This window comes from Eublepharis macularius, chromosome 4 (genome assembly GCF_028583425.1).
Source record: "Eublepharis macularius isolate TG4126 chromosome 4, MPM_Emac_v1.0, whole genome shotgun sequence".
NCBI classification, from domain to species: Eukaryota; Metazoa; Chordata; class Lepidosauria; order Squamata; family Eublepharidae; genus Eublepharis; species Eublepharis macularius.
The window spans coordinates 64,407,280-64,422,320 of NC_072793.1; the positions used below are offsets into that span (position 1 = coordinate 64,407,280).

General features: G+C 44.5%; 1 protein-coding gene across 2 annotated transcripts in view; it reads left to right on the forward strand.

Moving 5' to 3' along the window:
* JAKMIP2 (janus kinase and microtubule interacting protein 2) overlaps positions 1-15,041 on the forward strand; it is a 63,888-nt gene that overhangs the window by 25,986 nt on the left and 22,861 nt on the right. For both annotated transcript variants that reach the window (XM_054977089.1, XM_054977090.1), the window contains exons 3-6: positions 3,652-3,861; positions 6,956-7,054; positions 8,432-8,578; positions 10,561-10,701. In XM_054977089.1, coding sequence (XP_054833064.1) covers positions 3,652-3,861; positions 6,956-7,054; positions 8,432-8,578; positions 10,561-10,701 — 597 coding nt within the window. The remainder of the gene's footprint in view (positions 1-3,651; positions 3,862-6,955; positions 7,055-8,431; positions 8,579-10,560; positions 10,702-15,041) is intronic.

The following is a 15,041-nucleotide window of genomic DNA, read 5'->3' on the forward strand; positions in this document are numbered from 1 at the left end:
CTATCGACATGTGAAGCCAGTTTCCCTTGGCATCGGTCTGGAATTAATCCACGAGCTCCTGGCCCACCCCCAGCTCCACCGCACCCTCCAGAGCATCCAGAGGGACGGGGACACCACTGCTTTGGTTGTGTCCCACAACGGAAAGGAGATTTTGGATCTCGTCCAGCGGATTAAGACCACCGGCGAGCACTCGTGGTGGGAGACCCTCTTTGGTTGGAGCCCCACTGCCACTGGAATTTATAATTTGGCTTTGCACCCGATCATCGTTATTTTGGCCTTCCAAGTTTTACTATGTGCCTCATTACTTTATTTGGGCTGTTGGAGCCGCCGACAGCTCCAGCAACTCCAACTATCCTACCGTCTGGACCATTACAATCCAGACCCACTCTTGCCCTAATGGTGATTCTTGGCGCCCTCCTTTAACCCTTGTTTGTTTTATTGCTTGTGCCGGTATGAACTATGATTATGTTTATTATGTGTATGAATCCTGCACCGGCCCCATGGACGCTCTGCTGCCGGACGCCGCTCCGAGGCCCGCTTGTGGACTAGGGGGGGACATATTTCTCTGCCTCCCAGCCCACGGCCCTTCTCCAAACGACCGCCAGCAACGCCACCGCCATGAGGACTAGAACTGTGTGCCTGAAGCCCTTCTCGCCGCTCACCGACCCTGCTCTGCGGATTGATGCAGACAGCAAGGGGGGGTGGAAGTGTGTTTTGGAACACATGGACTAAGTTTGCTTGTTTCTGTAAATATGCAACCCAGTCCAGCAGCTGTACTGCGGACTGAGCCGTCTGTGATCTTTGTACCCTATTGTTTTATGAATTTCTTTGCATTGCTTCTTATGAATTTCACTCCCATGAATTTAGCCCCGAACTAGCCCCCCTCTATCTATTGCAAGTGCGCCCATGAACTTTATCCCGATGAATTTGGTTTTAACCTTTTGAATTGCCTTCTTAACCCAACTCCCTCCGCCGAGGCAGTTCTAGTCTATGAATTTGATTTTAATCCAGCCATATTGATTTGAGTTTTAATTGCAGAGTGTATTTTTCTGCCCCCATGAGCCCTTCCGCCGCCTACCCCTCATGAATTGTTTCCACGCACTTGCTTTTATTCTCGCTACTTTTGGCTTCATGAACTATTGTTTTTAATCCCATATATGTATTTATGATTTTAACCATTTATGAATTACTTTACCCTTGATGAATTATGCCATGCTTGCACATTCCACTTTACCCTGTATGAATTGCTTTTAATTGTCCCTGCTTTTAATCCTATGTATCTATTTATGATTTTAACTATCCATGAATTGATCCATGTATATTAATTGCTCCTGGTTTTTAATGTTTTTAACCCATCATGAATTACGTATGAAGTATTCCCATGTATGAATTGATCAATGTACACAAATATGAATTATTGCTATTTATATGCATGAATTGATCATTGCTGCCTACTACTATGAATTGCTATTACTTATGAATTATTGCTATTTATTCTGACGATAGCACTTAGCACACCCCCTGGTGTGAACCCAGAGACCTGCAGCCCATTGGCTGATCTAAATTGCACTTATTCGGTTAGGTGGTTCTCCAAACTAAATTTTCGAGTGACGCCTCCCCCTCCTTCCCTTCCCACTCCTCTTCCGCTCGAAGCTCGATCACCGGACATTGCCGACCACCTCGCCTTTGAAGTCAAGTTCGGAGACCCGCGCGCCTGACGTCCCGGGGTCTCCGAGGGGGGGAATTGTTGCCAAGTAGGCCCCCTCCCCTGCTTTAAGGCCTGCCATGAACTGTGTTAAAGTTTCCTGCATTGCTGTTTCACTGCTACATCAAAGATTGCTTTACACGTGTGTGCTCTAATACACGTGTCAGTTTCCTGCCTGCGTGTCACTTACCCTTGCTGCTGCTATAGACTGTGTAGTTTACTGACTCCATGTTTGGATAACTGCACAAAGGACCCTCTTTCTGGGCAACCCTGCCCTAACCTGTATCTGGATTTCCCAGTGTGTGTTTGGACTGTGTTACAAGTGTGCCCCGTGCCTGCATTGCCATCTGCCACGGACCGTGCCTGTTCCCTGCTTTGGACTGTGCTTTAAAGTGTTGTTCCCCCTGCCTCCATGGAAGCCTGCCTCATATGGGCCCAAGCCGCTGCTAGCAGCCGGGCGCCTGCCGGGGAAACCTCCAGCGAGCCTGGCTAGGCGCTCCCTGGTCAGTTCCCGCCTGGAGCCTCCCGCGAGCCGGTCGCCGAGCTTGCCCTCGCTACCGGGCAGCCTGCTATCCAGCCCCAGCTATGCCCAGCCGGCATCCATGTTCTCAGGCAGCAAGAAGACCCTGGGAAGAAGACTGCTTTGAGAAGCCATTTCGGCGAAGCGGGCACACCACGTCCGCAGCGAGAGCCCCTCGCCCCGCTCTGCATATCTTAGGAGCCGCCCCGGAGAAGAGCTAAGTGCTGACCATCCCAAGCACTTAGAGAATGCATCTCAAAGAAACCTCCGCATTCCAGAAGCTGATGACATCAGGACAAGCCCTGTCCGCTGGAACATCCTTTCAGCCCACTCGGATTTCCCCCTCCCTCTTTTGTCCCCTCTTCCTGAGGTGTCACTTATCACAATCTGATTACCAAAGTGGCCCATCTAAGCCATTCAGTAGCCCATTAGACCCTTTGTTTTAATCTGTGAGAACCACCAAGTACAGCACCAGCCCCAGGGTACGTTTTGGGGTATTTAAGCTGGTCTCTCAGACCACTCGGTGCTCAGGCCATCCCTATCCAGACTTCCTTGCTGTCCGTCTGTGGTCCCAGTGCTGGCATTGGGCCACCTCGCTGCTGCGTCTCTGCTTCGCTCCAGGATAAGTGAGTATTCCCCCTATCATCGTTGGGAACCAGCTAATGCGAACGTCTCTGTATTTCCTACTCTGTATTTCTTAGACCTTGTATGTTCTTTGTATGATTGTGCAAGCTAGGCTTACGCTACACTCAATACACGTGTTTGGACCTTACTCCTTGTCTGCCTCTTTTTCACTAGAGTGTCTGGGATCGGGACCTCCGTAAACATAGGTTATGATCCTCGCTTAATATTAATAGTTACAGACTGCTGCAGCTAATTCCCCATTATAATAAAGAGCAGTTCTGGTAACACTCTACCCAAAGCAGTTGCATAATAAATGGTCAGGTGAAAAATATAACTGATACTCCTTTGGTTCCAAGTGTGAAAGCAAACCCAAGCCAGCATGCCAACTAAAGAAAAGCTTTAGCTCTTTATTACTTATCCATATATTTTTGATACCTGGTTTTATTTTGTGACCTAACAGCTCACAAGTGGATATTTAGTCAGTACAAGCTATATGATAGGGACAGCTTCACTTGTGATTTTTGTGCTTTTCATATAGTTTAGGAAGTTTGCCACAAAAAGAGAGCAACTATAGGAGATGAATGAATGGAAGGAAATTCTTAAATGTTGATCAAAATCTGTATTTGAAACAGAAGTAGTTTATCAAGGTGAAATGGGGTGTTCTGTGCTTCTGAGTCTTATGAAGTAGAAACTTTCTGCCTGAATGAACCAAAAGAAGAGCATTCGCTCTTCAACCATAGAAAGTCCATCAATTTGTTGTTGGATTCATGAAATAACATTGTTCTTACATATCTTAATTCAGATGGATGAGATCAAAGCAAAAGACAGAATCATCTTTTCCTTGGAGAAAGAGCTAGAGACACAGACTGGATACCTTCAGAAGCTCCAGTTGCAGAAAGAGGCTTTGGATGAGCAACTCTTCTTAGTAAAGGAGGCTGAATGTAACATGAGCAGTCCCAAGAGAGAGATCCCAGGCAGAGCAGGAGATGGCTCTGAACACTGCAGCAGTCCTGTAAGAAGCATTTTCTATTTCATCACAAATTCTGATAAAATCTGTTTAGACAACTTATTGCATCATTTTCTTGCTTTTACAAGGAAAGCATCCATCTGTGATGTATAATTTGCAGTGCACCCTCTTGTGGTAATTTTAATGCTACAAATTAATACTACAATGGGTGGGTTTTGTACAAACACAAGCCCAGATGCTATCTTAAAAACCTTTTTACTTATTACTGGCAACCCCAGCACTGTGAGGTGGTGGGGGTGGAAATTCTGTGTGTGGGGCAGGGGGACTGTGACAGTTTTCTAGAGCTAGACAGCACCTCAAATGATTTTCCATCAAAAAATGGGGCAATGTCTAGCACTAGAAAACTGACACAGTAATTTATAGCTGTGCTGTGGGAGCATCTTTTCCCTCACAGCATCATTACATAAATTATCAGCCAACTGTGATGGAAGAGATTTTTCTGTATTAAGTTCCCAGATGATGATGATGATGATGATGATGATGATGATGATGATGATGATGATGATGATGATGATGATGATGATGACATTCAATTTATATACCACCTTTCAGGACAACTTAATGCCAACTCAGAATGCTTTACAAAGTATGCTATTATTATCCCCACCACCAGGGCTTTTTTCTGGGAAGAGAGGTGATGGAACTCTCTATTATCACATGTGCGCGCGCAAAGCGCGCAAGCACTCCTGGAAATGCATGATTATGTCACTTCTGGAAGTGACATTACTCCCAGAAGTGACACTGCTTCCTGGAAGTGGCGCCACTTCCAGGAACCCAGCACAATGCATTACAGCAAGATAAATGTTAGTAAGCTAGGAAAATTATACTATTATGAGAAAGGTTTTTTTCCTTTCTGTATCCTCTACAAAAAGTGAAATCTTCCATTCCCTTTTCCAAACATTTCATTTCTTTGGAATCATATTTTAAAATATGCAAGAAGGAGGGGGCCTCTAAAAATCCAAAACTCATCTTACAAAACTAAATTCTAACAGATTCCCTCTGCCAGCGTAGAAAAAAATTTCCAAAATTCTTTTTCAAAATTCCACAGTCTGAAATTCCTAATCTAATGAATATTGAATTTTCAAATGTTCAGGGAGGGTTTTGCTTTACTGGAGCAATTCAAAAGAAGATACTCAACTTTAGGTGCATTAGATTTATACTTAGTTTAAAATGGCTTTTTTTGTTGCCTGCCAACTCTATCTTACCAATGGCTAAGCTGTTGTGACATTGTGAAATGCTCATAAATATTCCAATGTCCCACACAAACAATATTCATAAAAGCTTCCTTAACACCCATATCTACACTGCAATTTCAGTGATGTTAATCAGCTGAGGGTGGGGAGAACCATTTGAGTTACAGTTATTAAGACATAAGAACACCTATATGCTGTTGAATATATTGATGAAAGCCTTCTGTGACTTGGACACAGCTATCCATCCCTAGCATAAAAGTGGAATAACCATAACTGATATTTTAACTAATACAAATAACCATAACTGATATATTTAACTAACACAGAACCAATCTGCTTTCAAAAGCTGTGGAAACTGTAACAATGTCAACTTCAATCAACAAAAGAATGAAAGCAACACACACATACATGCCCAGTCCCACCCACCCCATGAAAAAAGCAGAATGAAAGAAGCACACACACACAGCCACCCCCCATGAAAAGAAAGCAGAATGAACTCAAAGCAGCACACACACACACACAGCTCTCACCCCCGTGAAAAGCAGAATGAACTCAAAGCAGCACACACACAGCCCCACCCACCCTCGAATGAAAATAAAACTGAATGAACTCAGAGCAGCACACACATACACAGAAACCCCTGAATGAAATGAAAGCAGAATGAACTCAAAGAAGCATGCGCACACGCATGCACGCACACACACACAGCCCCACCCCCTGCAAAGAAAGCAGAATGAATTCAAAGCAGCACACATACACAGCCCCACCCACTCCCCCAATGAAAATAAAACAGAATGAACTCAAAGTAGCACGCACATACACAGAAACCCCTGAATGAAAGCAGAATGAACTCAAAGCAGCTTAGCACTTCTCTGCAGATCCTGTGCCGGGCCCCAGCTTGTTCTCTTTGTCTCACACAGAGGAATGAAAAAAGCAGAATGAACTCAAAGCTGCTTAGCCTCCTCTGCAGAGCCCGCGCTGGGCCCCAGCTCACTCTCGCTCTCGCTCTCGCTCTCACTCACAGAGGAATGAAAAGAAAGCAGAATGAACTCAAAGCTGCTTAGCCTCCTCTGCAGAAACCGCGCCAGGCCCGAGCAGCATCTGCTCTCTCTCTCTCTCTCTCTCTCTCTCTCTCTCTCTCTCTCTCTCTCTCTCTCTCTCATTCACTCAAGAAAGCAGAATGAACTCAAAGCAGCTTAACCTCCTCTGCAGAGCCCACACTAGGACCAAGCAGCATCTACTTGCTCTCTCTCACACACACACACACACCCAAACACACACACTCAGTCACAGAGAGAGAGAGAGGGAGGGAGGGAGAAATGAAAAGAAAGCTCAATGAACTAAAAGCAGCTTACTCTCCTCTGCAGAGCCCGTGGGGCCGAAGGAGAAAGGAATCATGTGGGCAGATTCTAGAGCTTCCGGAACACCATTCCGGAGCGTTCCCCCTCAAAAAAAGCCCTGCCTACAACAATTACGCTGTGAGGTGGGTGGGACTGAGAGAGCTCCAGAGAGCTGTGACTGAACCAAGGTAACCCAGCTGGCTTCAAGTGGAGGAGTGGGGAATCAAACCTGGCTCTCCAGATTAAAGTCCCATGCTCTTAACCACTACACCAAATTGGCTTAATCCCACCCACAAGGGGTTGCATCCAATTACTTCCTTCCACTATTGGAGGAGTCTTCCACCATCATAAGAGGACTTCTCACTTAATGGAATGAAGTCACAAATCTAAAGCTCTAAACATCACATTCCACACTGGAATGAACCCACAGCAAAGTGACTCCCAAGGCTGTAACATTTAAGTACGGCAATCACAGACAAAAACCTTATGCATACATTCATCTATATACAGCTCTTGTATCAAATGAATTCTACCTTTCCTTCACAGGATTTACGCAGAAACCAGAAGAGGATGGCAGAGCTCAATGCTACTATAAGGAAACTTGAGGATAGGAACACACTGCTTGTAGATGAGCGGAATGAACTGGTGCGTGTTCACTTAGCAATTTGAGAAAGGGGTTTGGGAGGCTGTGTGTCAAGGAAAAGAAATGCCTCAAAAGGCGGTATGATTAAATTAACAATCCCAGCGCTGATGGCTCAGGTTTATCTTCACACCAGTATTGCAGATATAAAATTAAGGTATATGAAGAAAGTCTACTTTTTCACTTCGAAGGAAGGTAGTGAATATTCTAATGCTATTTTTAGATGAAAATTGCTTGAGCAAAACCAACACAATGTTAACAGTTTTTATATTATTTAAATGAATATGGCCTTCATCCTCAATAATTGTTCTGACACATTTCGTAGTAATATCAGTAGCTCTTGTGTTTGAAAAAGTAGCGGCTGGAGATTATTCTCTGTCCCTTGCTATGGGATAGATGGTGAGAACAGTCATGAAGGTCCTTTCATTCCAAGCTAGATTCAGTTTGTAGATTATTTAACATGCTGTACTTTGTACTTAGAAACATATTCACTTACTTTTGTATGGATTGTCTTTCAAACATTTTGAGAAGATTACTGTAATAAAGGCTGGGCAAAGATTGTTCTTTTCTAAGAGAGGTGACAGTATTTTGAGATAGAAACTGCTGAACGGGAAGCTGCTGAACTGGAATAGAATAGAATAGAATAGAATAGAATAGAATAGAATAGAATAGAATAGAATAGAATAGAATAGAATAGAAGCTGCTGAATTGGAATTCATATGTAAATTTGACTCACTCAAACTTGGATTAAATAGAGACTCTGGGGTGGTTATCTCATTATCAGAAGAAACTGCCTTTCAGGCATTCCATTCAGATTCAGCTATGGAGGGGAGGGGTCACACCCAGCCTGGATTGTGCACTCCACCTCTTTCATGACTTTTGCAACTGATTTGCATCCACTCCCCCCTCCTCTCATCACTTATATATCTCTGGCCAGTTTCTGCATACCCTCCATGCATCTGACAAAGAGAACTGTGGTTCTCAAAAGCTTATGCTACAATAAAGTTGGTTAGTTTTAAAGGTGCTACTGGACTCTTTACTATTTTGAGACAGATATCGCTCCTTTAATTTACCTACACGTTTATTTTGTTTCACTGTAGCCTCTGGTCAAACAAGGTTTGCCAGCTTCTGAAATAATACAAAATTCTATAAACCATAGGAAAAATGTATGTGCTATGAGCTGTTATTCCTTTTTCAGACTTCCTTCAGTACTCTGAAAAAAGCTATTGCCGCTCTCCAGTTAAATATAGATTATTACCACATTGTGATGAATCTAATAAGAAATGCTAGAGACTTCCTTCAGTAGTAATCACCAGTGATAGGGAAATAAATGCAGGAGTGAAGAAAGAGGAGATATTAATTATTATTTATTATTGTTTCAGCTGAAACGTGTTCGGGAAGCTGAAAAACAATGCAAACCTCTCCTGGAAAGAAATAAGTGCCTCTCCAAGAGAAATGATGAACTCTTGCAGTCATTGCAGCGCATGGAGGACAAACTCAAAGCAATCACTAAGGAAAATTTAGAAATGGTTTGTACTGAGCACTGCTCATATATTTTCACACATGAGATTTTCTTGGACTTCACAAGAAAAGGAAATTCATGGCACATGACACAATTCTCCTTTGTTGGGTAAACATTTTTCCTGTTAATTACTGAATATGAATATTTCAAGGATTTGAAATAGAGAATTAAAATTAAGTCAATTTTATGCTGACCTTTATTCTTCCAAGAACTTACATAAAGAATCCTATTTTGCAGGTGTTCACAGTCAACAAGACCCATTCTTGGGCACCATAGTACACTGCATATATAGAATCCTGGGTACCTAACTTGCCATGGCACACTTTAGGTATGAGATTACTAGGCCTACTAATGTTTGGACCAACTCTAGTGAAGCCAGTTAAGGTTTGTATGCTTCACTTGACTTATCCTCAGGTTTTCACTGCTTTGATACAAAGGGAAATAAAGTAATAAAGTAAGAGCACTGACAAGGATAAAATATAATCTGCATAGATTTTCCCTACATATCACGTGTTTGCCACTGTATTTAAAATGTAAAACAGAACTTGATTTGAATGTATTTGAAAATATTTTTTCAGGCATCTCCAAATATTTATTTATTTAAGGAGTGTATATGTCATATCTCCAGAGTCCTGCTTGAGGCAGTTACTATGACACCCCCCCGCCCCCGCTTTCTGTCTTAAACAATTTAAATGGCTCTAACAGTGCCTTTAAATTAAAAAATAAAAAGAATATTTTATTTAACATAGAGGGGAAGGGTCAAGTGAAATCAGTGATTGAAAAATTCTGAGGTAACTCAATATAAATAACTCTCAGGTAAAATCAGTAAATGCACAGACTTTAGTTCTTATGTTTCAAACTAATGAGAGTTTCTTAAGCTTTTCAGTTACTTAAATCTTTACATTGGGTGGCTTTTGTTCCAGTGTTTTCCCAGTCACTCTAGTACACTTTATTTGAGTATTCTCTTACTCTTTTTGGTTTCCAGAAGGCTAGTACCCTCTTTGCAGTACTTAAGCCCCTTCTTTTGAATCACTAGTATTCATCTACAGTTTTTAACTGACTCTTATGTTCTCCAAAGGCAGTTTCTAACCACATCAGACCGGAGATGTCTTCACTCTGTTTGACTGGGTAGGGAAATTCTTCTCTCACTAGAAGATCTATCCCCTTTCTTTGGCCCAAATGGGAGTCTTCACCTACTTCCCAAACTTCCTTGCTAAGTTTCCCCCAGTTCTCCTGTCTGTGTTAAATTGCTCTCGGTGAAGGTTGAATCTCCAAACTGTCAGTACTCGACCCCTCTCAGTTAGGGCTGAAATCAGACTCCCCTCTCCCCAGCATCCAGTTCAGAAGGCTTTATTTAAGAAATGTATTTATCTTTGTTCCGCTCATGCTACCCAATCAGATTCCTTGGAATTACTTGTCACTCAAGGGTCTCTGTTTCTGTGAAGAATTAACTCTTAACAGTCCTTCAGCTGTTTATACAGCACTTTAAGCTTTTAAAAAGTGCAGTCTGTCACAGTTACAAGTAAAAACAATACCATATACATATAAAAACATCATAAATTATCAATATAAAAACAAAACAAATCATTAAATGGAATGGGGTTCATTTCTATTTCTTAATTCAGTCAAAACTAGATGGCTCATTCTCCAGGGATTAAAGTTACAGAAGTAATCTACCATATAAATGAGTTCTCTAGATTGACCAAAACAGAATAGGCCATACTAAAAAACTGGCATTTCAGAAAAGTAAATAACACTTTTCTGGACACAGAAGTATATCCTCCATACAACAACCTATCACTTAAAACTCACAGGAAACACACATTGAAGCCTAACTCTGTCATAGGTAATTATTTGATACTTACAGCAGAAAACAAAACCTTTTTAAAAGAAAAGGTCATAACAGTCTGAGTGAAACAGAAAATCCAATAATTTTTAGGAATAAATAATCTTTCCAGTTCTTTTTGTTTTCTTTGTGTTGCTTCACAGAAAGAAAAAATGACAACACACCCTCCTTTGAAGAAATTAAAATCTCTCAATGACCTGGATCAAGCTAATGAAGAACAAGAAACTGAATTTTTGAAACTTCAGGTTATAGAACAACAGAACATAATTGATGAGTTGACACGGGTAAGTTGTAGGCATAAGGAAAGAAAAAGGGGAGATAACAAGAGGCCTTTCTCATAAAACAGACAAGATATGAATGGCAGATGATTAAAAGGAACAGGTCTCTCGTCTTCATTTTAAACCCAAGTGTTGGCTTCCAGGATCGAGTTAGGCATGTAGCCCAAGGCTAGCTCTGTGGTAGCCTACGTTGTCGCTATTCTTTCTTAACTTTTGCTCACAGTTACCTGAGTTGCTGGCATAAGCCCACAGAGTGCCACTGATATATCTGCAAGCAACCCCTTGATGTGTGCTTGCTGCACATCCATGTCCCCAGTGACAACAACCAGCTGTGTAAGGTGCCCAGTAGCCAACTCCTGAGCCACTCTGAGGCCATCTAAGCACTGCTGATCTTGGGCCCCATATCTTGCCCCTCATGCCTAGTCTCTAGCCATGCTGTCTTGATAGCCACCCGCATGGATGAGAGGCTGGGGGGAGCACTGTGCAGGGAGCAGGCCCCATGCCCAACGGCCAGGCAGCAGCTCTGTCCTCAGCCCTACGGGAGACTACACCAGCGACAGCATCTGGGGCTGGCCCAGGACACAGTGCCACCCCTGCCTGGAGCGGTTCTGCCTGGACAGGGCAGCCATCCAAATCCTATGCAAGGCGCTGGGCCTTGTGCTGCAGAGCCAGGTGCCTGCCCACATGGCCATCCTGGTCCCTAAGAAAGTGCTGCTATCCCTCTGTTTCCTTGCCATGGGTTTGTTCCAGGCAGTTGTGAACAAGTGTCCCAATCCTTGACTGCTGCATCTACAGCTGTCTGGATGCCATAGTGCTGCACCTATGGACCACGATGCACAGATCTTCAAAATGTCCAGCCTCAATTGCCTGCTGGCTGCCTAGCTGGAAGGTAAGGAATGGCTGCTAGATCTGTGCTCCTGCGGGGAGGGCACTTGCTTGGCCAGGGGGACGCTGACTGCTGTCCTTCCAGCCACAGATAATGGGGGCTACCCCCAGCTCCCATACCTACTCATGCTATGTCAGATACGAACCAGCTGACTGTGCCACCTACAGCCAGGGCCACCATCAGACCTTCACAGTCATCAAACAGGAGTTCAGTCTGTAATCATGTGCTTCTGTTGCCTAGACTACACATGAGGTCACAGGTTGATGCAGCCCCCAGCTGCCACCATGCCCTTTGTCATACATGCCGTGCTCCGCAACATAGTTACCTAGCAGCAGCTGCCCCTGCCCCAACGTTAGGGGTGGAGGAGACCCATTGGGCCAGGGACATGAGGGCTGGGCCACTGAAGCTACCACAGGTAGGCCAGAATATCTGGGGCATCATCAAGCAGGAATGGGACCACATATGGCGGCAGGGACAGTGACACATAGTGGGCCTTCCCATCAGGCTCCAGTGGCATCATCATGGTTCCCCAGGAAGGGAGTGGGCTGAGGCCAGTGCAAACTCAGAGGGGTCAACAAGGAACTACAGCTCATTGGAGCCAGTGGGCTGGAAATGGAGACAAGAGCCATCATCACAATAAGCTCATCCTCAGCTGGGACAGGTCTAAGGCATAGAGAGGGAGGTTGTCATTGTGCAAATGCTCCTGTGAGAGATGGTGTGATGCATGTGTGGCCTCCTGGCAGCCATCACAAGCCTGCTGCATTAAGGACATCAGGTATCTACACAGGCTTGCTGGGGCCATGGGCAGGTTCTCAGTTCTCCTCAGGGCACTGCCGGGTGATAGGCACCGTGATGGGTGGCAGCCAGCATCTCCTGCTGGAGTGGGGAGCCCCATGTTCCTTGGCCTCTCATTCCCCTGGGGTGGGTCCTCCTCTGTTGCATTGTTGCTTGTGTTGCAGTTATTGTTGAAATGTTGGTGTTAGTATGTTCACAATAAAGTTATGTTTATTCGTGTGTACTGTAGGCACTTCTTCCCCCAGCCTACTTAGCCCAGTTCAAGGCTACATCCACCTTCCTAGCACAGCGCCACCTTGGAGGTCCAGGCCTGTGTTGCGGGGATGAATGTCCAGGGGTTGGATGGGGGCCTGCAGGAGGGCTATGCCAATCTTCCTTCTGCCATGGATTGTTCCGGATGCCAGATGCTCAGTGGCATGTGAATGGATATCTGGACAGGTCATGCCTAAAGAGGAAACATGTCAACATTGGTGTGCCCATGACGATGTGAACCTATCACTGAACCCTGACCTCTCGCATGACCCCATAGTCACCATCCCACCCCAGCTGGGCTGAGGTTGGGCATTGGGGATTGGCTGAGTAGGCCCCTCCTCCTCTCTAGGGGTCCTGACTTGGCAATAGATGGGACTTAGGATGGTGTTCCTGGGTGCCATGGTTGGCAGCTCCCTCACAGCCTCGTGCTGTGCTTTTTGCTGCTACAGGCCTGTCTGCTGTGGCTCCAAGGATACAGCCATGGCTCCAGGCTGGGACAAGATTGAGGGAATGGGGTGTGGATGGGGCACTGGCTCAAGGGGGGTATTGAATTCACATTACTCCATGTCGAGGCTTTCTTGTCATGGGTGCTAGCTCAGGGTCCTCAAGCAGTGACCTGCTGCCCTGGCTGCTCCTAGTTAGTGTGCCTGGTGGAAAGACACAGGATGAACCTTGGAGCAAAGACCCCAGGATAAAGGGGGCATCTTCCATGGGGGGAATCAGGTCCACAAAGGACCAATGGCCCTCAGCAGATTCCCCTCTAACTCTGCCCTAGGTGAGTTGAGCTCCCATATGGTGTGCCTATTCCCTGAATGTGAGTTCAAGGCTAAGTCCCTATGGTCACTGACCAAGTGCTATGACTTACCCGAATCTTTCTTTTGTGATCCCTTCATATTGCCTCCCAACATAAACCTCTCTTCTCAGGGTCAGGGATTTAGACAAATAAGGTAGTCCCAAATCCGCCACCTGTCTTGTCTCTCTTCAACAGATCAAGAGCCCTGATCCCTTTACACACATGGGGTCCTCTCTCTCTCCTTTTCCTCAGAGACATCACCAGACAAGGTGGAGCAGTTCCTTTATTAATCACCCCTCACTCAGACACTTCACAGAGCTATTGAGACTGAGAACTAAAAAACTGTTTCACTTTTAAGTTGTCATCAATTATTCATATGTTTATGTATATTGAGGCCATGGCCTGATAGAGGTGCATGTGTGTGTGGCTCACTCAACACAGAAAGATGTGGGACTTCTGGAATGAAGCAGCAAGGGCACGGCAGCTGAGTTACGAGCTCTCTGTCGTGATCTTCCTGGCTCCTTGGGACTTGAGAATTCGGGGCCCCAAGACACACACCCCCACGGAGAGGGGAGGCAGGCTAGAGCAAGGTGGAGGAGCTCAAGGGGACTGGTAACCCCCTGTGAAGCCCCTACACCGGTTCGGAAGGCAAGGACCAAGGGAGAAGCCAAATTGGCTACGAAGCTGCAGAATCCAAACATCTGACAAGCGAAAATAAAGCAGATTCCTGGCAAGACAAAACAAAGACATCTGAAAGACCGAACAAAAGCGAACCTACTAGACTTCCCATCAAGTAAGAAGATTGTTTATGACTTTACGAGGGCTAACCAGCTTGATAAGGAGAATCTCCGGCGAGGCAGCTGCTTTTACAAATGCTGGGAGGTGGGAGCCAGGCACGGAAGAGTGATTGCAAAAAAGACTCTCCCAGCAGAGAGCTGGAAAGCAATAAATTTCTGGAACTATAAACAATAAGAGCAGAGCTTTCTACCACTTTGACGAGAGTCTTGACAGAACATCTACAAGTAACTTTAAAATGGCTTTCCTGGAAGAAATATTTCCTAAGTTGCAAGAAATTGCCAAGCTGATAAGTGAGTTATTAAGTAAAGCAGATGAGATACTTGGATTGGAAATGGACAAAGACGTCATGAAAGATACTAAATCAGAAGAAAATTTCAAAGGGACAGACTTACCTGAAAGAAAATTAGAGTGGATTGATGAAAAGTTCAGTCTACAAAATGGAGGAGTATACCAGTCCTTCTTTGTGAAAATACAAGTGACAAAGAAGAAAGGGGAAGAGCAACAAAGCAGAGCTGTGGGGAAGGAACCCAGCGTACCGCTTCTGAATGAAGAAAAAAGTATGCAACGTATATTAAAAAAGAAAATAAAACAGAGAGACCACAGCATGTTTACTGACCCCTTCCAGAATTGGCTAGAAGATAAGAAAAGTCACCTTTGGATGAGCACTGGAAAGGAGGACTTGTTCTATCACGTTAGAGGAATTAAGAAGAAGAAAACGAGAATGAAACTCAGATTATGATCCAATAGTACAAGCTTAATACAATGTCCTATGTGTATTTTTCTTTCTAACTTGATATACTGTTTATGTGCTCTGAAGGGATT